This window comes from Poecilia latipinna, unplaced genomic scaffold (assembly GCF_001443285.1).
Source record: "Poecilia latipinna isolate Pla-1442-1.1 unplaced genomic scaffold, P_latipinna-1.0 Scaffold511, whole genome shotgun sequence".
Classification (NCBI taxonomy): domain Eukaryota; kingdom Metazoa; phylum Chordata; class Actinopteri; order Cyprinodontiformes; family Poeciliidae; genus Poecilia; species Poecilia latipinna.
In genome coordinates this window covers 479,027-501,047 of record NW_015113127.1, presented here as the reverse complement: position 1 = coordinate 501,047, position 22,021 = coordinate 479,027, and the positions used below count along the sequence as shown (strand labels likewise).

Sequence of the window (22,021 nt, the reverse complement as noted above, 5' to 3'; positions counted from 1 at the left end):
GGTAATGCCTTTCACTTTAACTCCTAACCTCTATATTTCAGTTTTGTTTATTATTTTATGTAATTTCTGCTGACTAACTTTGAGCCACAAAGCTCTCTATTAGCTCATTTACCCCCAAAGAAGCAGGTAGGCAAACAAAACACAATTTAAGCAATAATGACATCCCTCACCATAGCAACAACTCTTCATTTCCTGCCTAGCTTACTTTATATTGTTAAGCTTTAAAAAACTTAATTCAATGTAGAAAAAGAAAAAAAAGGCAATTAGCCATCATCCCTCAGGTACAGACTGTCTGGTCAGAGGAGGGGAACAAAAAAAAGGTGATTTCCAGGACGTCTTAAGCGAATTACGTAGTCGGTCCAATCTGCGTGCTTTAACTTTCACTTAAAACTTTGTTCCTGTTTCCTTCCAGAGCAGTGAAGATGGTAATGATGATGATCAGACCATTAGGGCGGCTCATTAGTGGGGAGGAAGAGGGGAAAATAAAAGGCTACGTAATGATAATGAACTTGTGCGAGGTTACAGCACAGTCTACAGGAAGGTTTCGGCCGCAGGGTCACAACTGAAGCGCGTTAAAAGACACAAATAAACTAACGACCGGCTTACTTCACCACACTGGTTCTGTTGGGCCGGGATCCCTCATTAGGGGCTGAATTATGTCATCTCCACATAAAAAGCGGAATGTGTCTGAATGAGAAGGGAACGGATCACAGCAGAGGCTGTTGTAGCTTTGTTGCCTTCCTTTGAAAACATTTTGGCACATGACAACAATTTGTGTGTTTTATTGTGTAATAGATCAACACAAAGTGGAGCACAGCTGTGAAGTGGAAGGAAATGACTCTGTTTGCAAAGCAAACATTTGCAAAATAGTGAGCATTCAGCACGCACGCACACACACACACACACACACACACACACACACACACACACATGTTTGTGTTGCTATCTTTGTGGGGACATTCCATTGACTTCCATTCATTTCTACAGCCTAAACCTTACCTTTACCCTTTTCCTAACCCTAACCATCACATACCTAACCCTAACCAAAACTCAATTCATACCTTAGCCCTAACTCTGACCCCTGACCCAAAAACAGGGTTTCCCCTTGTGGGGACCAGGCTCCGGTCCCCACAAGGAGCAATTGGTCCCCACAACGTAGTATATGTCAGGAAAATCGTCCCCATAAGGTATTACAAACAAATGCACACACACACATGCACACACAACCCTCCTAATTCTTTGTAAGAACCAGTTTTTCTGTAATTACAGCCAAAGGTAATCTTTCCTGTCATAACTATGTACATTAACTGAGTCTAATTGTTGCTGGATACTGCTCACTCTAATTGCTCCATTTGCACAAAATATTTAAATATATTCTTAGATGACACTGTTTAATTTCATAGAAATATACATTGTTTATATATATTTTCTTCATATTGTTAATATTACTATTATTTATGTTTAGCATGCTATGTTTTCTGTTTTCTGTATATTGTGCTGCTGCCCGATAACTTCCCAATTCTGGGATTAGGAAAGCGCATCCTAACTTAGCTTATGTTAGATTAGCTGAATTCATTTTGAGATTCGTCTCTGTTAGCTGTTTACAGCTAGAGACTGAAATGTTTTGTGAACATGCCACACATTCTCAACTGGATTTGACTGGAACATGCTAATACATATTTGTTTTCTCTAAACCTTTCACTTGTAGCTTTGGCTGTTCATTGGCTTCTTGTCCGGCTGGAAGCTGAAGCTCCGCTCCGTTCTCCTGACTTGTTCAGCCTCCACCTGGTTTTCTTCCAGGATTGTCCTGGATGTGGCTCCTCCTGTCGCCTCTGACTGCCATGTTTCACGATTGAAATGGTCTTCAGGGTAATGTGCAGTACGTTTTCTTTAGTCCAAAGATTAAAATTTTGTTTTTCTATGATTTGTTTTCAGTACATGGCTTCTGGCAACATGGAGTGAAAGTCGGAACAAAACAGTGCATTTGTATTTATTGATGATGGAATCATTGGCGGAGGATATGCAGGTGTCCAGGGAGACAGAAATGCAGAAAACCAGAAGTGCTAAAAAAGAAATAGCATACACAACCGTTAGCAAAATCAGCGAAAAACAGATTATCCTATCACCTCAAAAATCTTTTTTTTTCTTTCTTTTTTTAATCTTGTTGCAGTGAGGATTAAATTGGAGGTTTTCCACCTCAATCGCACGCCGTTGTTATGAACGATGCCCTCTGGTGCCTGAGGGCCGATGTTCAGCTTGTAGCTGCTCTTAAAAGGGAATTAGAAATGAGCTAAATCAACTTGATCCCTGAAACCCGAGGATCTGAGCAAAGGGCCCCATCTATGTTTCAACAGGCTCACCTCGACTGTCATGGCAGCACAGCAGCGCCGCGGGGCCACTTTGTACGACACACACCACCAACCCTTTGTTTAGAGGGATCTCCAGCTGGATCCTGCGTCACCTCCTTGTGGGCTTTACAGGATTGTTGTGGGGAGACGGACTGAGGCGGTGAGCTGGGTCCCGGCCCTGCTCCACCTGTCAACTGGAAGCAATCGTTTCCAGCCCCTCTAACAATCGCTGGAGCGTCAATCCTTCAGATCCTTTTTCCTACAATAACTTGTTTTATCCTCTTATCTTTCTCCCACCTCAAGACACAAAGTCCAGATAGAAGTAAGTCCCCCTGCATCTGATGAAAGCCTTTCAAAACAACTCTTTGTGTTTTTTTTATTTACTCTTCATTGTGCTGCTCAAAGCTAATATGCTGCTTTCTCTCCAAACAAATAGTCCTTTAAATTAGACCCATTAAAAATACCGAAATATATTTACTGAAGACAATGTTGCACTTAATTGTGAATCTAATTTATGTTTATTATTCTGTTTGTTATGAGTGCGCTTCCTTTCTGTTTTAAAGCGTTGCTCTTGTGCTTTGTTCAAGCAGCAGACAAACATTTTAATTCCACCGAGGCACTCAATTGATGTTTGATTTTTCTTGTCGGTCTTATTTGTGTGCTAATAGGAAGGGGAGTCATCTGAACGTCGTAACGCATTCCTGATGCACAAAAAACTTCGTTTGATCACCAAAATGAGTCTGGTGGTTTGTAGTCCCTTGTGGAAATCGTTCATAACTCTTGAAACCTAAAAACCTTTTCACAGGTTTTTAGGTTGTTAAAATAACACAAGTAAGGGAAAAATTAACACTAGAAGTGTTTTGAAGCCAAATGGACTTGCATTGTTTCATGCTTTAAGTGTTTTGCCACAGTTAGAGCCTTTTGAAAACAGTCACTTATATTTTTTCTGCAGTGCAGCTACATTAAGACAGAATCTTTCATATTAGGAAACTAAATTACCCATTTGCTTTTTTAAAAAAATTTGTGACATTTTTTTTCCTTACCCATTTTTATGGTGCCCCCTGGACTACTGGCGCCCTGAGCATTTGCCTATACTGCCTATGCCACAGGGTAACCAAAGCCATCAGTAGTTGTTTTGATACTATAATTCAAAATAAAATTTTCCCCCTGAGATTGAACGAGCTGATATTAATTTTCACTAATTGCTGATTGACTTCAGCTGGTGTCATGACTTCCCGTGTCTTCAGTGTCATTCCAGTTTATCAGTCATTATGGGCTAACTGGGCTATTACCGACATATTGTGAACATTTTCATGTTAGCTGGACATTTACAAATTGGGTTTAATACGTTTACTTTTGAAAGCAATGTAATTATCTTTTAGACCTGAAATATGTTCTCCTAAACCTTGGGACATATAGAGTTCAACTTAAAATCACTAGCTAAGGTTGTCATGTGACGCCACAGTAAAATGTCAGCTAACATCTTATTCGAAGACTCTATTTTCTGATAATAATGCTGTCGAAGAGGGAACAATATCTCCACACCTTTTTATTCCCAAGGTATAAAAAAAATGTGAGACAGGTGACAGAAATGTCACAGGTTATCTTGTCGCAGTGAAACCTGCGGGGTACTTTTTATATCACGCGTTAAAGTAATTTTCTCTGTTTCTTCTTTTTCGGTTTAAAGCTCAATAGTACAGGCACACATGCTTCACCTCAAGCAACCCCACATGTAGCCTCCTGTGTCTGACTGAAACCAACACCGGAAACAGATGTTTCTAAACCAGGCTGGATGCGGTCCAGGACCCAACATGGTACGTTAAATCCACGCTGCCCGCAGACGGCTGCATCTGGACGAGGCTTCATGATGGCTGCTGTAAACACACACTCACATGTGGCCTCAGATCCGGAGACAAGCGAATGACTGTCTCATTGTGCCTGTGATGAAACCGAGTGGTTTGTTTGGAGGAGTGCTGGGATTAATTAGTATTTTAATTATAATCTGGAAGTCTTTTTCTTTTTTTTTTTAGTTCTGCGTTTTACCACTAGGGAGCACTGTGCTCAGAGCAACGCTTAATGAGGTGCAGCAGGTGTCTCTTCTTGTTTAATAAAAATGAAAGTGTAGCCTAAACCGACACTCGCATGCCAGCCTTGATTGTGTGTCATGGTGTGTGTTTTTTAAGTCAGGTGCAGCTGGCAAACCGAAGCCTAAAACATAGTATCCTGCTGTTAAAAGAAAGAGAGAAAGAAAGAAAGAAAATGAAATCATTTCGAGTTGACTTTTCATTCAGTAATTCAAGTGCCAGGCAGTTTTCATGCTCGGTCCTGTCACAACTACCGATGACGTGAACTCTCCAATAACTCGATCCTCCACACCAAGAAGGGGGGAAAATGGCGAGCAGCCTTACAGAAGACATAATTACACACTACTGGGATGCAGAAAATGAAAAGAGGGGTGGATTGGGCTGTAGTGTCAGCAGAAGTAGGAACAGCTGCATCTAGTGGAGTAAATCCATTTCCAAGCTCGGAGGGAGTCCAGGACTTGAAGCTAAGGCTGTCAATCCGTACAGCAGCACTCACAGGGGGCTCCAAGTTCGCTTTTCTCCTGGTGGCACGGAACAAAGCCTGTCCAAGTAATTTTAAACAAGTTGAATTAAATACTTCTTAATACTTTTTAAATACCACTCTGAATTAAATTCAAGACTTTTCAGTCTTGAATTCAGATATATTCAGATATAAATATACAAAAAACGAACGTCGCCCAGCGAACTGGAGATAAATTTACACCAACATGGCTAGCTAGTTAGCAAGCGTAGCTAGTTAGCGGTAGCCTTGTGAGTCCTTTGGAGTAATTTTTTATGATGATGTTTGAACTCCTTTCTATGACTTATTTGGGCTAATTTGCGACGTCGTAGTATACTGTTTCATTTGGACTCGTTCTTGACGTCATGCTATAATATTTCTCCTTTGAACTCATTTCGGACATCATGCTAGACGCTAGCTCCTTTGGGCTAATTTTTTACGTCGTACTGTACTATTTGTGTTTGGACTCTTGTTATACCATGGCTCACTTAGCCTCATTTTTTACGTTTTGTTTGGACTAATTTTTGACGTAATGCCTCACTTGATATAATTTTCGACGTCATGTTATTCCATGGCCCGTTTGTTGTCAAACGACACATACTATGCAGCATTTTCAGGGCTGCCTCAGTGGCCACCTTCATGGACTCTCATTGAGTGCACAACTTAAAAACGCAGTTTACAGATCATATTAGTGGAATGTTGAGTGGTAAAAAAAAAAAAAATGTAGTTGCTAAAGAAAAACTACAAAACCGGACACCAGAGCAAACAATGCAGATTAGCTTCCTTAACACCTCAGCAGAGTCACAGGCTGATAGCCTCCATCCCATAATGGATTCAACATCCCATAATTGTTGAATCTAACTTCTGATTGATATTTTAAATCATTACAACACAATAAGTCAATGATCAGAGTCCAGCAGCACGGTAGTGTTTTATTGCTCAGCTGCTTTATTGTCACAGAAGGAAAAGGTTCTGCTAACAACTGTCAGTATTTTAACTAAAGTTATGTTTAAACATGACTTACCCTTCCACTCACACTAATAATCTTCCACGTTAGTTTGCAAGCTAGCAGCCAAGTTAAAGTCCTGTTTATCTTTTCTGCCACCGATTTATCACCAGTTATCAACCCTCTAAGCTGCAGTTTGGATGCTGTTGTGCAAACAAAAGCAAAGAGTCCTTTCACACACATAAGATGTGTAATGATATATAAAAAAAATAACTACTTTAAACTGTTTCAGATGAAATAAGCAAGAACAGGGAGTTAATATTTATACAGAGTATACAGTCTAAGTGACATGTTTACTCCAAGACTGAAGGGATTTACAGAAGACTTTACAACGATATCAAACTCCATGTGTTGGTTAATGTTAATGGAACATGGAGGGGAGTGTTAACGTGGAGCTCTAGCTGGCCTCCTGGGTCTCGGCCGGCTTGGTTTCCTCATTCGAGAGGCCGTCTGCTCCGTATTTGTTCTGTAGTGAACGTCCCAAAAACTGCCAGTACTCCTTACGAATGGTGTCCTTCTCCTGGGCCAGAAGCTCACAGATCTTACCGGGAAGACAAACATGAAACGGATGAAAAATGAATCCACTGCAGCTTAAGAAATTGATTAAATAAACAAAAAGTGCTAATTTCTCAAAGTATCAACAACTGCTCACCTCCAGAGCCTTTTTTAGCGTCTCCTTATGTTCCTGCTCCAGATTTTCCTTTTGGAAGCTGGACTCCAAAGCGTCTTCATAGCAATCGAAGAGGAAAGCGAGGAGGTAGGGCGAGCAGTGCGTCTCTTTCAGCTCCAGGACCTTTTCCAGCAGGCCCGGTTGAGACGAGAGGCCTCTGTCCTGCAGCATCCTGATGGGAACAAAAAAAGGTGGAAAAATATAAAATAAAAAAATAGAAGAAACGCCGCCTCAAAGCCTCTACATTTTTAATAACTGAATCGCGACCATGGCCGCGGCCTCCTGGCGCAAGTTTAAACATTCCTGTCCTCCACACTGAAAGGGACCGATTCATTCTTAAACCGGAGAAAACCAGAAAAAAAAAAAAAAAAGAACTTCCCTTTCAGGGTTTCCAAGAAGTTAAATCTAACGTATGCGTGTCTCACTTCTCACCCTTTCAAATAATTCCAGGCGCTCTCGTTGTGAGGAGCCTTCCTGATCTGGTTCAGACAATACCTGACACAAAGAAGAAAGCATTAAAATGAATGAAACCTGAAAGAAACACTGCATGCATTATTTGACAGCAAATACCAGGAATTTCTTTGATTTTTCAAACAGGAAGACATGTTAACCATTTTCAAAGTATTAGATTTCCTATAAAAAATTTTATAGGTCAGATTTCCTATAAAACAGACTAAACTCAGGCTGCTTTGTTTTGAAGTGTAATGCTGCTTTGCAGCTTTAAAATTGGTTTTAGCTGATCAAAGGTAAAAATTGTTCCTAAGCTCTCTGTGAATCGTCACATAAAATCCTCAAATAAATCAGGTCCTACAGGATTTTACTATTTTTGTGATGTTTTTTACCCCAGTAAAATTCATTAACTCATTATGTTGCTACTTTACAAATATTTGCACTAATCTGTGACAGTAAATGTTACTTTCTGTTATTCGCCATGTTGTCACAAACTTCACATCAAGTAAGGCCGAGGCAACAGAGTGGTAGAAGTAAGAAATACTGCCACCTGCAGGCCAGAGTTAGTCACTTAAACTATAACAATTTCTCTGGAAAATTTGGAATTCAATTAATCTGTTGATTTTACACAAGAAACTGTATAACATATTAAAGTTTGTTTTTGGAGTATGGATACTTTTCAAGGAACTATTTATTAAAAGAAAATAAAAATATATATTTTTAAAACCCTTACTGTATCTCTCTCTGCACGATGGCCGGGTCAGAGAAGCCCGTGGTGTGAGAAATGACAAAGTGCCTCTGGTTCCACGCCGAGTTGTTCCGCACGTCTTCATCTAGAAGACTCTCCACAAAGTCCAGCTCGTTGTCCCACAGCTTGTACTCCTGAAGGTCAAACACAAAGAGACGCCGTCAGATCCTTGTTTTTCTTTAACAGAAAGAAAAACAAGAGTGGAGAAAAGATTCCCTCTGAGGGTTTGTGAGGCGAAGGAAGCGCCACCGACCTGGATGACCCACTGCCTGTGTTGCCAGGCATGGTAGTTCTTGGCATCCTGGCTGAGGATGTCTGCGATGAACTGCAGCTCCGCTGAGGGGTCGTTCAGCCACTCCACCACCATGCGCCTGTGATGCCTGGACAGGAAGTCAGGAAATACGCAAATACTGGGTCATAATGACTCCTGATTTCTATAAAATTATTAATTTTCCAATAATTCTGGGTTTCTTCATCCCTTGTTAGTCCTTTTATGTCACTGCAACAACAAAAAAATCCAAATGAACTCAAAATATGAACCTCAATTCTAAAAATCAAGATGAAGTAAAAATAAAAAAGATGTATAGAGAAAGCCCACGTTTTGACTCTAGTTTTTACATTTTTAAATCGCTGCGATAGAGATTGTGATTAGAAATGCACCGATATGAACATTTGGTATATTTGGTATACACGATGTTGAAATCCGATTTTAATACTGCTGTGATGGCCGATAACCGATATCATACAAAGTTTCTCTACCGTTTTGACACATCTGCAAAGAAAACAAGCAGAAACAAATGGCAACAAGATAAAAACAAATACTGGCGTTAACCAATTTATCGGACCAATACCGATACGTTAAAAAAATGACAAATGTTGGATACCGATACCGATGTTAGTGATATTATGCGAGACTTATTGTGATCAGTGGAAACACGACTCACCAGACTTGGTAGTTCTTGGGCTGCTCCTCGATGATGTTGGTGATGTATTTCATCTCCTCCCTCAGGTCCTTAGACAGAGCTTGGAGCAGAACTCGCCTGTAGTGCCTGAACAGGAGCAGATCCAGGGTTACATCGCACCACAACCTCACAACGGAACCCAAACATTACACAGTTTGAGCCCAAACTCTAATCTGTTGGGTTTTCCCTAAACATTTTAAATATTTGAGTGCAAAGCGTTTAGTTTTATCACCTGTACATTTGATGACTGAACACACTGCTGAAGCTGGATTTTGATTGGGTAGTGGTCTTAAAGGCCCGTTTCACTATTTTTGGCATCTTAACTAACACAAATCAATTCTGTTTCAAAAATAATTAAAACCAATCTCAAATGAAAAGTGTATTAACTTCCAAACACAGAATATTTAGTGCATTTATGAGGTTTGGAAATATCCATAATAAAAACCAGCTTGAAGGTTCAATATCTAGAGTCTGGAGGGCCACATAACTTCAGGCGGGCCTCAATTTTAACACCAGTATGTAAAGCCAGTTGAAAATTGTCCACTTTAAAACTCTGAGGAGGTGGAAACCTCTGTGGCCCTTCACCCCCCCCAAAAAAACAAATAAACTTTACACTGTGTTTCTCTCATTTTAAGCTCAATTGCTTTTATTCACTTTTTTATACTGCCGTCGTCTCACAAGAGTGACGCTCACCACACTGTGTAGTTTGCTGCGTTCAGGTCGATGGCGTCGGCTGTCAGAGCGAAAGCCCTCTCGCTCCTTTCGTCCTTCTTTAGGAGCGCGCGGAAATAGTCATAAACATCAGCAACTGTTGGATAAAACACACGGTAATGAGTGGCACGACGTTCATATCTGATTACGTTCAGTTTCCAAAACGAAAACACAGAAAGCGTCTTGTCACACTGCAAAAATGTTTCCCAGCTATTCGTTTGAGGTTGATTTCAATGAGTTAGAATGTCACTGTAAAGTTTCAGTTCAAGTAATTTCATTCAAAATGTGAAACTCATGTAGGTTTTTATTTATATTAATTTTTAGGATTATAGCAAGCAAATGATTAAAAAAGGTCAAATAAGAATATTGAAATGAACAATAAAAAAATATGGGTGGTAAATCAATTTTAATGATTAAATAAATCTTTGTTTTTGAGCACGTAATTTTTGAAAAAATATAAAAATACATACCAACGCACTCTAGTGTTTCCACAGTTCAGAGTGACGTCAGCCCACCTAAAAACTACTATTCTGTTTGACAAGCGGGTTTTATAGCTTTTATTTATTTTAACTTTGAATTCAGATCAACTTCCAAAAGCATTGATTGACATAAAAGTCCGTTTTTTAAAATAGATATTTTCAGTCACCTATGATTTTTTTTCCGGAAAAAGTGGTGTGGGGGGGAGGGGGGGGAAAATCCATCAAAATCGGAAATCAAATTTTGAATAAATAAATCAAATCTAAGAACCTCCATTCTCCGCTAATTATTTATTGCAAATACTGTACAATGCTTGGACATACTTTCTACTGTAAATAATAATAGTAATCTGTTATATAACAAGAGTTTCACTTTTTGAATAACTCAATGTTTTGATGATACTCTAATCTGCTGAGATGCGCTCCTGTGGTATCCTAGCAACCGCCTTACACTTGTCAGAGTAGGCGATCTTCACTACGGGATTTGGTCCGTCGTCTTGCGGAACAGGCTCCAGATCAGCCCACTCCTTCCGGTCTCTGAAAGATAAAAACACAGCACTGATCCAACTGCATACCTCAAATACCTCCGGACACCAGCTTACCACAACTTTGAAAACTAAAGGAGGGCTACTAACAAAACTAGATTGACCTTCAGCGTAAACTGTCATTTCTTTTATTACGGTGATGATTATTTGAGCATAAATAGAGACAGAAATTCCAAAGCAAAGCTGTTATATTAGCCTGAACCGAGTTAATTATTGTTACCTTGTGATAAATGACCATTATCATACTAAAATTATTATCACTATGACACTTGAAACACATTCAGCCTTATTAATATGGAAAAAGTGGCGTCTCGAGAAACTTGTAAGAAACGCCTCCTTGCTAATGGAGTAGCTACTGAGGCTAGGTTAGCCAGCGACAAGACGGAAAAAGTACCTGTAAAAAATGTATCGGGTTGAGTCGGCGCCATAACTGTCCCCGAAGTGGTCCCCGACATCTACATCCAGCTCTTTCTGCTCTTTAACCCCCAGGGGTTCACTGGAGGGCTCCTCAACAGTTGACATGGCTAACTTCTAGCTTTGTCTCAGCCAGAGCGCTGCTTCTGCAGGAAGGAAGACGCAACTTCCGGTGCCTCCGTGAACGGTGGGAAATATTAGTTTCCTCCTAACCAGCAGTAAGAAAGAAAGGGTGAAAATCCACATGTGCAACCGCATTTTAATAAAATCGTGTCTAATTGTTTCTCATAATTTCACAACCACTCACTTTTAAAGCGAAACACTTTCATCACAACTTTCAGACTGTTTGACAGAAAATCAATTAAAGCAGCTCACTCAGCAGGTTGACTGGCAGATTTATTTCACGGTGGTTGTAGATGCAAAATTAAAATAGGTGCTCCAATCCAACTATCCTATTTTCTGTGATTATAAAACTGAAGATATTTTTATATGGGCTCAAACAAACTTCAATTGAAATAATGAAATCTTTCTGCTCTGTTGTTGAAAATTATGAAATCTGTACTTCCAGCATCTGGCCTGTTGACAATATCTGTGGTGTCACTTCAATATCAAAAATCCTTCTCTCTCATAAAATAATCTAATTTTCTGAGGAACTAAATTTTGAGATTTTAAATTAGCTGTACTTGAAATATAGACATGTATGTAATGCCTAAAAAAATCTCACTTTGTAATTTAGTGAGATGTTTTATTAGGCAAGTTGTACTTTTTTTAATTGTCTGGGACATTTTAAAACGTATCCATTATAAAAACTTTTTTTTAAAAAAAAATCTTATAAATTAAAACCATTTTAAAAGTTCAGTGGTGGTATTAAGGAAGTGTTGGGGAGCGGGGGAGAACTGTTCACAAGTTGATAAAATATGATTTAATATATGGTACGACCCTTCTGGTGAACCATATTTATCCCTAGCTTAGCCAGGTTCTAACAACGTCGTGTACTAGGCGCATTTAAACGCATCATGAGGTTGCCAGGAACTCTTGTTTTGAAAAGCAAAGGCGTGACAGCGGGGCAGAACTGGAAACTTTAAATCAGCGAAGTTAAAGACACCCGAAGAAGCACAACCGTAACTGTAGACGTCATAACAATAACTTATGTTTATCCAGGCATTCAAAAGACATTTTTAGATTGTGATAAACTTGTTCTGAATAAGTTTATCACAACATTTAGATATATATATATAAAAAAAAGAAAGCTCACACACCTTATGTTTCAAATAATGTCTTGAAAGCAAGGTCAAGCTGAACTTTATTTTCATCGACAACTCTGACATTATAAAAATAAATAGATGATTTACAGTCAGTGGATTGTTATACAAACCGTTATCAAAATTATGTCTCGGCCAGGATGAAGAATTAAACACATGCATAAAATCACCATTCAATGAATGTATACATGTTCGAATACTTTGTTGCCATTATTTGCGGATAACAAAACCAGTTTTTCGTTGTTGTTTTTTTTTCCAGCTCGACAGGGTTGATAGAAAATAAAAATCACTTTTCAAAAGTAGTCAGCAGGACAGCTTGAAGATGCCTCACTCCGACCAGTTTCCAACGATCCGACGTTTTGTTCAGTGGCTGTCTTCCGGGTCCAGTCCGTGCTTCTCGATGTAACGTCTGCAGAAGACCACTACTGGTTAGAGAAATTAATCTCGCACAAACAAATGTCGTAGGCGTTATGGTTTGCTGTCTGCATACGGAGGTTTAAATCCGCTCTTCGTCAGCATGAATGTATTTTAAGTGATTCGTTTCAATTGTTCCTTTTTTCCAGGCGTGAACAATGATTCAACATCTTCAATTAAAATTTAAAAAAAGCATTAGGTTTTAATTTACTGTGTTTTCCCCCCCTCTATATTTTCATAAAGCATGTGGTTGTGGTACAATTTGCATTTAGATATGTGTTAGAAGAAACTGTCTAAATGTGAAGCAGCATTCAGTTTTTATGCAAACAAATCTGGAACAAATTTCCAGAAAACTACAAAACTGCTGAAACACTGACTTCCTTTAAATGAAGGCAAAAAAACACAGCACCTGCTTAGAGTTGCCTTTGATTAGTAGTAACTGGAACATTGAAAAGTATATTTGTTTGATTTTGATGAAATGTAATGTTTATTTTTGGTTTCATAGATGGTTGCTGTGTGATATTTTTACGACGTAAACCACTGTGACCAGCCGTGTTACAAAATAAACATGACTTGATTTGTGAGGGTGTATCAATACATTTTTGAGCTTGTATGCATAATTTATATAGGTTTGAATGTGGGGAAAAAATGTACAACACATTCAAACTTATGCATCTAATTCTTACTTTAGAAATGAATTCATTTTTCCACACTGGAAAATGTTTGAATCAAACACATAATTAAAAACCCGAACTAAATAATATATTCATGTTGATTATGAATATTCATAAACTTCTCAATGACACTGCAGGTAAATTACATCCCTCCTCATATCGTCCCCATTTATTGTATTTTTTCTAGCATAAAAAGCTGGGGGGGGGTTTTTTGGCCACTTGAGGGCAGCAAAAGCGTGTCCAAACACCCCACCTATTTTTAATGGGAACCCGCTGATGTTGTTCAATAACCTTTCACTTTTAACAGTGTAAAAATGTTCTGTGCAGACATTGTTGGGTGCCAAGTCGTTTAAAACATGAAATTCCTCTAATCTCTCACCTTCTCGCGTAATTATACAACGCCTCTTTTCTTTCCTGGAGAGACATGTGTCTGTCAGCTGGCGATCTCCCAAACGTTTTGGCAGCAGGCTATGGAGAGGAAAGGTAAAAGCTTGAACCGCAGTAGTCAAATAATAATTTGGACTTCCCAGGATTTTGAATACATATGAAATTTGTTCTACCACGTAAAAGTTGGGACAGATTACAGCATCCACTTATATCTGGGCTGCAGGTCAAAGTCCACAGACCAATCTGAGACAACTCCAACTCACAATTTAGTACTTAAAGGGACAGTTTAGGATTTTTGGTGTGTTGTTCTGCTAAACGGATATCAGCAGTGAGTATCTTACCTGCAGAAATTGAGTGCAAGTCCAGATTTAAGGCAACCAGGAAGTACAAGAGGGGACATAAGACAATGCTCATCTCAACAACATCACAGCAGTTTGTATGAACACTATTTCTATTATTTATTTTTACATCGCTTTAGTTTCATTCTTAGTACACGTTTTTCCATTTCCTGTGAAAATAATCTTTTTTTTTCTGGGTAAAGTACCGCCCGATGCCAACATCATGACAATCCAAAGATCCTTTAGGCATAAACCGCCATGATGTTTGTGAAACTGAAGTTGTTTCAGGACGTTGTTGGAAGTCCTTTCTGATCTCATCCCCTCTGGCACGAGGCGTTAGCGTCAGATTCTGGGACTAGCTGATCTAGATTTATGCTAAATGAAGAACCAAGAGGCCCAAATTTATTCAAGCCACTGCCAGATTTGAAATTATTTTTAACCAACTAAGATTTGTCTCTGACAGGAGGTGAGACAGGAATGTCCTAAAACACAATACAATGTAAAAAAAGAAAGAAATCATGTTGATTATTTACGCCCTTCTTAGAAACTTCCTAGGCATTAAAGCAGTCAAACCTTTCTTTTAATGGATGACCAGCAGTTCAACGTATTCTGACAAGTTAACTTCGGTAATGACCTTCAAGTCTTTGAGGTTGTAAGGATTTGTTGTCATTACCAACTCTGTTGCAAAGTAAATTTTCAGATACACAAAAAAAAAGAAAAAAAAAAACATTAAAAAAAAAAAGCTGGAACTCGTAGGACAGTTTTTTTTTTTTTTTTTTTTAAAGATCGGTGCATTGCTGCAACAAAGATGTTGGTCAAATTGAAAAATTAATTTAAACCTGAATTTGTCAGGGATAACCGCTTTTTAGACGGCAGACAATTTTATGATTGTAACCTAGAGTCAAAGAGAAGTCTAGGTTACAAGAGGTCAGTGAAGGCAGCATTTTGAATGGTCGAACCTTTATGGCAGGAGAGGATCCAGAAGGGAAGGAGCTGATCCTGGAGGCTCCGTATGCTGACGTCTCAGTAGCTTCCATCGACGCTTCCTCTCGGTTCTCTAGCAGGTTTGTTATCGTGGTGTCAACACAGTTGGTTTTAGCTGGAAAAACAAAAACAAAAAACCACATGATTCTACCCTAGTTTTTCTTGATTAAATTTCTGTGATGAAAAAGTGATGCATTGTTGTGCATCTGATGTTACATATTCACCATTTTAAGGTTTCGTAAAACCTCAACATTTTCTGAGAGTGTACTCGCTTTTCAAGATGAATGGATGTGTTAACCACAAACCGTAAGGAGTATTAAAACCGGTCCGTACCTAAATCCCTTGTAATGACACCGATTGGGACGTGTGGCAGCACATCCTTCACCTGCTGGGCCATTTTAGCGATCCGGTGGTCATCTGAGCCCAGACTCTGGGCCATGAAGCCCAGCCCGATGGAGCCAGATGTGGCACCTGCAGAAAACAAAACGCCGCCACTTAAAGAGTCCCAAACTGTGAAATGTCCCACACGGGCAGATCGTCCAAAACAGCTCATTTACTTACTTGTAGTCGATTGTGGTACTGAATGTCTTTTCCTCTTAATGTGCTCTGCTTTATCAGCTTTAGTAATCTTGGTGGAGACCAGCCCCAGTTCGATAGCGAGAAGCTGAGCAAGACGACACACATTAGAGTTAAAAGAGGAAAAGAGAGCCAAACAATAAGAAAACAGACTAAAATTATTTTTGAAAAAACTAGCATTCTCAGATTCAAAGAAATGTGCAACTGGGTAGAATATTTGTTCTAGGTTTTCTGTCAAGGGGATATCATACAAAATATTTACAAAATATGCCTAAATATTTGTGCATCGTGAAAAAAAAAATACTATTTACAAGAGAATGGAGAAGCTGTGCAAATAATCGCAATGTTTGTCAGCAGCTGTCATGGCGAAAGAGTCTAACAGCTTCTGAGAGGAAGGATCTGCAATGACACTCCTTTGTGCACCAGAGACGCAGCAGTCTGTCGCCAGCTGCATGTCATCCAGCCAACTGACAATAAATTCATATCTAGCCAAAGAGAAGTCCCTCGAGAAAAAACCTATGAGATTAAATGGTCCTGCCATGACAAAATTTAAGGCCTGTGATTAATGTATGTAAGGCCAATTTACATTTCATTTAATGAATTTAAGACTTTTTAAGGCTTTCATTTAAAAATGAAAAAATTAAATTAAAAATGTAAAACTTTTTAAGGCTTTCATTTCGTATAAATGAATTTAAGTCTTAAAACACTTAAATTATTCAATTCATATAAATGAATTTAAGACTTTTTAAGGCTTTCATTTCAGAGAAACAAATTTGAAACTTTTTAAAAATGCGCAGAAACCCAGTGTTAAATGCCCGTTTGTCTTAAATCTGCTTGGCAGGCATCTTGAGGTCCAATAAATTCCACTTTTGGTTTTACATGTGTGATTTATGTTCATAAACTCCAATGAGGGAATCTTACCTCCTGGACTTTGTTGGCAAACTCCTGCGTAGATTCGCCGTCTTGTCTGGAAACCGGTGGGAGCCAACTGAAATAAAAGGCGATGTCAAAAACCTTATTTTTAAAAGTCAGAACGCAAAGTATGACGATACTTACTGTAGAAACTTTTATTCTCTCAAACTATCTCAAGCTGCAGCTGAGTATCCAGCATTACTAGCTTTGAGTAGGTGAGCCAGAGGCTGTTAGTGCTGCCAAGGCAACATGTAACCATCACTGCTTTCTACCTCCACACTATCCCTGTCTAACAGACGTTAAGTAGTGATAAAATATGTAGTACCTTACATGATACACTGTACATGGAGAGAAAAATGTCCACAGGAGGTCTGTTAGCCAGCTGGACTCTATCGTGCTCTGTTGGAGGAAACGAAACACATTAAAAATGGCTGTGTTATTATGTTACAGATGGGAAAAAATGACCAGAGAAGCTGTATTATCTGTATACAAATATCCTCACTTATATTGAAGGAGTTCATCATGGAGCTGGTAGAACTCTCTGTAACGCCTGAATGGATTACTCTCAGCACTGAGATCAGATTGAAGCAGCTGCTACTTCACTTTAAATGTGTAATATCAGATTTGGAACAAAGTCGTATTTTGTTCATCGAAGATTTTAACCTCTTCAAAATGTGTTTCATTGAGTCCTGGAACGATGATAAGCTAAATGACACTAATAAAGCAGCAGATGATTTAGTTTGCAAGTGTTCTCCATCTATTCTGACCTGACACACAAGTTTAAAATCCGGTTACCAGAGAAAGCAGAGGTCTGGACACCCGTAAGGCCACAGGTTGGATAGAGTCAGTCAGTGTGAAAGGCCATGAGCTGAAACAGCAAACACACAAAAATACACATTTACTACGAAGCAAACACTATTTGGAAAACTTTCTTCCTGATATTAACAACATTAAAATACATGACAACGTAAACAAACTGTTATTTGACTATTTCGTTATCGATGACAGACGGCAAATTGAAACGAGTGGATTCTGACTAAAATCAGCAGCAGAGCTAATTAGCCAGCTCACTTTACCAGAGCTGAGGATGAGTCAGTAAAGTGACCAAAACGCTGAGCTGGAAAAGGAAACTGCAGGCCAGGCGCCCACACAGGAAACACCTGGATGTTTTTGCAGCACAGCATCAAGACGCAAACCCAACCTTCACATTTCTGAATCACTGCAAAGTATTCTGCCAACCTTGAGCTAAAGGTTAGATGATACAATATCACACAGCTTCCTGTTTTATAAAACAAAAAAAACATTTAAAACAGAAGTGCATAAAAAATGCAAAACAGTAAACTGATTGATGGTAAAATAATGTGGTTATCACGGCGTTGACTTCCTCTGCTTTAGTTTTGTTCCATTTAGACGTTTCAGACTAAACCGATTTTAAAAATCGGACAAAGATAAGCCGACTCAAATCAAAAAGTGTTTTTTGGGTAATGATATCTTTCATCGAGGGGATAAAGCAACACAAACCAACCTGGACCAACGTGAAAAAGTAATTGCCCCCTAAGCCTAATTAATGCCCACCAGACAGGAAGCAGTGGCTGATTTCTACACATTTGGAGACGTAGAGCAGATCAGTAAAAAAAGATTGATTTCACATGTAAGTATCAGCCGATCAACAAAACCTCAGGAAATCAGCACCGACTTATTGGCGTAACCCTAGCAATCAGTGCAGGATGTATGTTAATGCAAAGTTCAAAGGTAAAAAATGAACAGAAGTAAACGTGCCGATAAATGCTCTGAATATTTGTGTTCCTCCGTAAGACTCGGGTCAGAGGAAACGGACAGCAGGTAAAAACAACAGGAAGGCAGACGGACCTGAACTTGAGCAGACCGGCGCGGCCGTTGGTGGTGTCTTCTTCAGGAAAGACGAGTAAAGGCGGGGCGCCGTCAGCGGAGCAGTACCTCTGGAGAAACTCTCCTACCTCCTCCTGGCTGGAGGCCGAGTGGATCTCCATGAAGCCCCGGGCCCAACACATGAAGCCCGTGGAGCCCTCCAGCTGGGGCTGAGGAGCAGAGGAACAATAACCGCTTACAACAAAACGTGGCAGACGTAGATATTTTAATTCAAGTTTATTTGTGTAGCACAATTTTAGCATTGAAAGCTAAGATTTAAAAACAAAAGCAGTGTCTCTTCAGCCTTTCAAACATTTCTGACCTTTTGTTGGAATGCTTTATTAGCTAAGCCCCTTAAGCCCGACCTCTGAGTCACTCGAGCATTAAAACGGCTCCGACCGCTAAATATTTACCTGAGCTGCAGCTTCATCACACATCACAGAAAAAAATAACATTTTACCCCACAGTACTATATTAGTACTAGTATATTGCCTCGCAAAAGTATTCATTTCTCTGCATATTTTCAGTGCGTTTCGTTTAGATAACACGTAACAGAATCCATAGAAACTAGCCCATAACTGTGGAGGTGGAAGGAAAAATCCTACATTATTTAAATAGGGCTGGAATGAAAAATGCATGCCACACTTTTCAGGTTTTTATTTGACAAAAAAACATTTGTTTAAAACCATGCACTCTTTCTTTTTTCTTTTTACAATCTCCTTTGAGCATCTGACTGGTTAGTGTCCTCAGTTCATTCATGGACAGACTGAACAACATACTGAAATAAGCCGAGCATCGCTGAGACGATCGATTAGATTGATCGTGATGAATCAATTATTGAAATATTCGTCAAATAGCTTAGTAGTAGATTAATCCTTAACTGGAGTACAGAGACTCAAAAAAAAGGCAAATTGCTGAAAGAGCACAAACCTAAAATTAAACCAAAACTTAAAAAATATTAACATTTGCATTTAAAAAAAAAACAAAAACAAAAATAACTAACACTTCACCTGGTTCAAAATGTGCTAAAAAATCTCCCTTTAAACACTTTTTGCTATTTAATTAATCAGTTCTATTCAAGGAATAGTCAACATATTATCTCTACACTGTATTGATACTAGAAGTACTTTGTTTTAGTTGCTGTGCTTCCTTTGCTGCATTTTAAGCGGGAAATGTTTATATTATTTAAAAAATAAGTAAAATTGATTATTTGCAACTTTTAATTCGTCTTTAATACTGTATAAAAAGAGCTTAAAGGGAAAATCTGCAGAGAAATTTTTTATCCGATTAATCGTCAGAATAATTGATTACTAGAACATCGTTAGCTGTAGCCCTAATGCAGAGATGAAAAGGAGTGAAAAAAAGAGATCAATGATCAGAAAACCGGTCAATTTTTTTTTTTTAAAGTAAAACCTGAACACTCACAGTATTGAAGGGGGTCAGGAGGTTGATGATATTGTGGTCAAACTCTGTCACATGATTGCATATGGAGAGCTTGGTGTTTTTATCCCGGGAGCGAGGATTTCTCTGTCGCACGTGCATCCCGAGGACCGAGCACATAACCCTGACGACAAACCTGCAAGCAAAAATAGATGTTAACGCCAACAGATTCAAGAAACAAATAGGAAAAAAAATAAAGAACAATGGCCAAGACACGCCACCTTAAACGTTACTTGCCTCCGCACAAAGCTATCTGGGATTGCGCAGCTGACCAGGAAAACGTGAATGCCGATAAAAATCCGCATCAGCATCAAACAAATGCCAACTGGGGAGTAGAGGAGCAACAGGAGGAGAGCCACGGCATCTTTGGGAAACCTGCACACAGATTGTGGAAACGGTTTCAATTCCACAGGAGAAAAATAAATAAATAAATCAAACACACCTAACATCTCTAAGTCAAGGCTAACTTCTTACAAATGCCACACCTTCTGGACCAAAATGGGGCAGGTCTCCAGGTGTTGCTGGAAAATTCCCTGTTTCTTTTAGGACCATTTTCAAGTGTTAATAAAATTCACTGTGTATTTATGGCTGACATTCCTTCAGTGGTTCAGTTGATCAATAGGGATAAAATAACTTTTAATTTAAAAACGCCTTTATTTTGCAACAGATACTTCTATTTAAAACTTGCAAAGCAGAACTGAAGTCAAACTCCTCGTATGTGCCTCAAACTTGACAAAGAAATTTGATTCTGATTTACTGGACTGCGCTGGTTTGATCTGCTCATACATTTCCAGATGTGAATTGGGCCTCATTTATTGCAAATTTGACACTAAAGTACGTAAACGGAATTTGATCTCTTTGAGATCAAATTCTTATTGAAGCGTGACAGAAGTAGTTTTTCTTTGCAGACAACAGTAAAACAACACGTTTATTAAACTTACCTAAACTAAATACTTCCTAGAGCAGGTGGACATGAACACAAACTTCACTTTATACCTTCTATAGAGGCAGCATTATTTTTGATATATCTAACTAAATGAAATAGTGATGCATATTCTTGCCAGTGTTGGGACGTGGACCCTAAATAAAGTTCCAGAGTAACTAATAGCAACATGATGTCTCTGCTACTTGGCTAATTAGCCTATCGTGTTTCTTTTCGAATGTTTTAACTCCCTGTGACACATTTGACCTGTAAATGCATCATATATCCGTCACCGACAACTTCATAACACATTATCTCAATGAGGAATACAACCCTTCCACCACTGGCTTATTAGCTTTATTCTGGTTAACCAGGGAGTTCTAGTTAGCCTGCCGTTAGCTGACTTACCGACGAAAGTCAAACATGTCCTCAATCCCCCGAGTCTCCATGTCTGCCTGTCGGACTTTGGCTTGGCACACAGGCTAATGCTAAGAATACCACCTGACCTCTAAATATGGGTGAGTCATTACGTTCACAGCAGCGCTATGGTCCTCCACTGGGTGAACTGGTAACCAGCTAGCCGCGTCGTTCACTCGATAAACTGGCAACACAGTAAAACAGAACGAGCAGCTAGGTAGGTTAGCACAGCAGCTATCAACAGATGTTACTTCCTGTAGTATGGCCACAGTTCCTGTTAGGAACCTCTAAAATAAAGGATTTAAAAGAAAAAGTTGAGCTGTGCGTTTTTACTGATTAGACTCCGAAAGTTTAACTTGGATTTATGTACAGTATTTCTAAATTACACATTTTATTACATTCTATATTTTTTTCTTTTCAAATCAAGTCCTGAAATTTCAAAATAAAGGGTGGTAGGAAAAAAAAAACAGAGGGACTTTGTCTCCCTCTGGTGTTTGAATTGGGAACTTTGAAATTACACAAAAATCAGAAGGCAAATGAAAACATATTTATGTACATATAAAAAGAAACTTAGTGAAATTTAATTAGTTCAAATTGAAATTAGGCGATTTATTAATTCATAATTCGTTAATACCTTGAACCACTTCAGAACTTTGAGATCACTCCTGATCAATTGTTATGGGATTTGGGGTTGAGACCCAAATTAGAATTTCATATTAATTTCAGGACTGATATCCTGTCCTTTGCATGTTTTTTTCCCCAAGAAAAAAAACATGCACTGTAAATAAATTATTGGGTATATCCTCCGTTGAAAATGACTTATGAACACCCTGTAAATCACTCACACATTGTTTATGGAATAAACAATTCATATATATATATATATATATATATA

The 22,021-nt window shown here is 38.8% G+C and overlaps 2 protein-coding genes across 2 annotated transcripts; both read right to left on the bottom strand.

Moving 5' to 3' along the window:
- Window positions 1–5,842: 5,842 nt before the first annotated feature.
- On the bottom strand, window positions 5,843–11,093 carry fnta (farnesyltransferase, CAAX box, subunit alpha). Its single transcript, XM_015040497.1, has 9 exons — window positions 10,894–11,093; window positions 10,406–10,491; window positions 9,461–9,575; window positions 8,750–8,854; window positions 8,059–8,185; window positions 7,791–7,939; window positions 7,040–7,102; window positions 6,590–6,779; window positions 5,843–6,478 (listed from the first exon to the last, which is right to left on the bottom strand). Exons 1-9 carry the CDS (start codon window positions 11,019–11,021, stop codon window positions 6,335–6,337), a joined length of 1,107 nt encoding a protein of 368 aa, XP_014895983.1. The 5' UTR covers window positions 11,022–11,093; the 3' UTR covers window positions 5,843–6,334.
- Window positions 11,094–12,175: 1,082 nt separating this feature from the next.
- On the bottom strand, window positions 12,176–21,443 carry aup1 (AUP1 lipid droplet regulating VLDL assembly factor). The gene is made up of 12 exons (XM_015040496.1): window positions 21,118–21,443; window positions 20,025–20,162; window positions 19,773–19,923; window positions 18,330–18,517; window positions 17,256–17,328; window positions 16,786–16,859; window positions 16,470–16,536; window positions 15,534–15,636; window positions 15,306–15,443; window positions 14,948–15,087; window positions 13,643–13,731; window positions 12,176–12,584 (listed from the first exon to the last, which is right to left on the bottom strand). The coding sequence occupies exons 1-12, from the start codon at window positions 21,156–21,158 to the stop codon at window positions 12,539–12,541; spliced, it is 1,248 nt and encodes a 415-aa protein (XP_014895982.1). The 5' UTR covers window positions 21,159–21,443; the 3' UTR covers window positions 12,176–12,538.
- Between the last annotated feature and the right edge of the window lie 578 nt (window positions 21,444–22,021).

What these genes read in the sequence shown, in the direction of transcription:
- fnta (XM_015040497.1), bottom strand. Translation starts at nt 11,021, where the DNA reads ATGTCAACTGTTGAGGAGCCCTCCAGTGAACCCCTGGGGGTTAAAGAG. An exon ending in GCCTGGAATTATTTGAAAGG is followed by an intron (nt 6,780 to 7,039) that starts GTGAGAAGTGAG and finishes TGTTCCCATCAG; the next exon opens with GATGCTGCAGGACAGAGGCC. An exon ending in CGCTAAAAAAGGCTCTGGAG is followed by an intron (nt 6,479 to 6,589) that starts GTGAGCAGTTGT and finishes CTTCCCGGTAAG; the next exon opens with ATCTGTGAGCTTCTGGCCCA.
- aup1 (XM_015040496.1), bottom strand. Translation starts at nt 21,158, where the DNA reads ATGGAGACTCGGGGGATTGAGGACATGTTTGACTTTCGTCG. An exon ending in TTGCCAACAAAGTCCAGGAG is followed by an intron (nt 15,637 to 16,469) that starts GTAAGATTCCCT and finishes CGTCTTGCTCAG; the next exon opens with CTTCTCGCTATCGAACTGGG. An exon ending in TGTCATTACAAGGGATTTAG is followed by an intron (nt 15,088 to 15,305) that starts GTACGGACCGGT and finishes TTGTTTTTCCAG; the next exon opens with CTAAAACCAACTGTGTTGAC.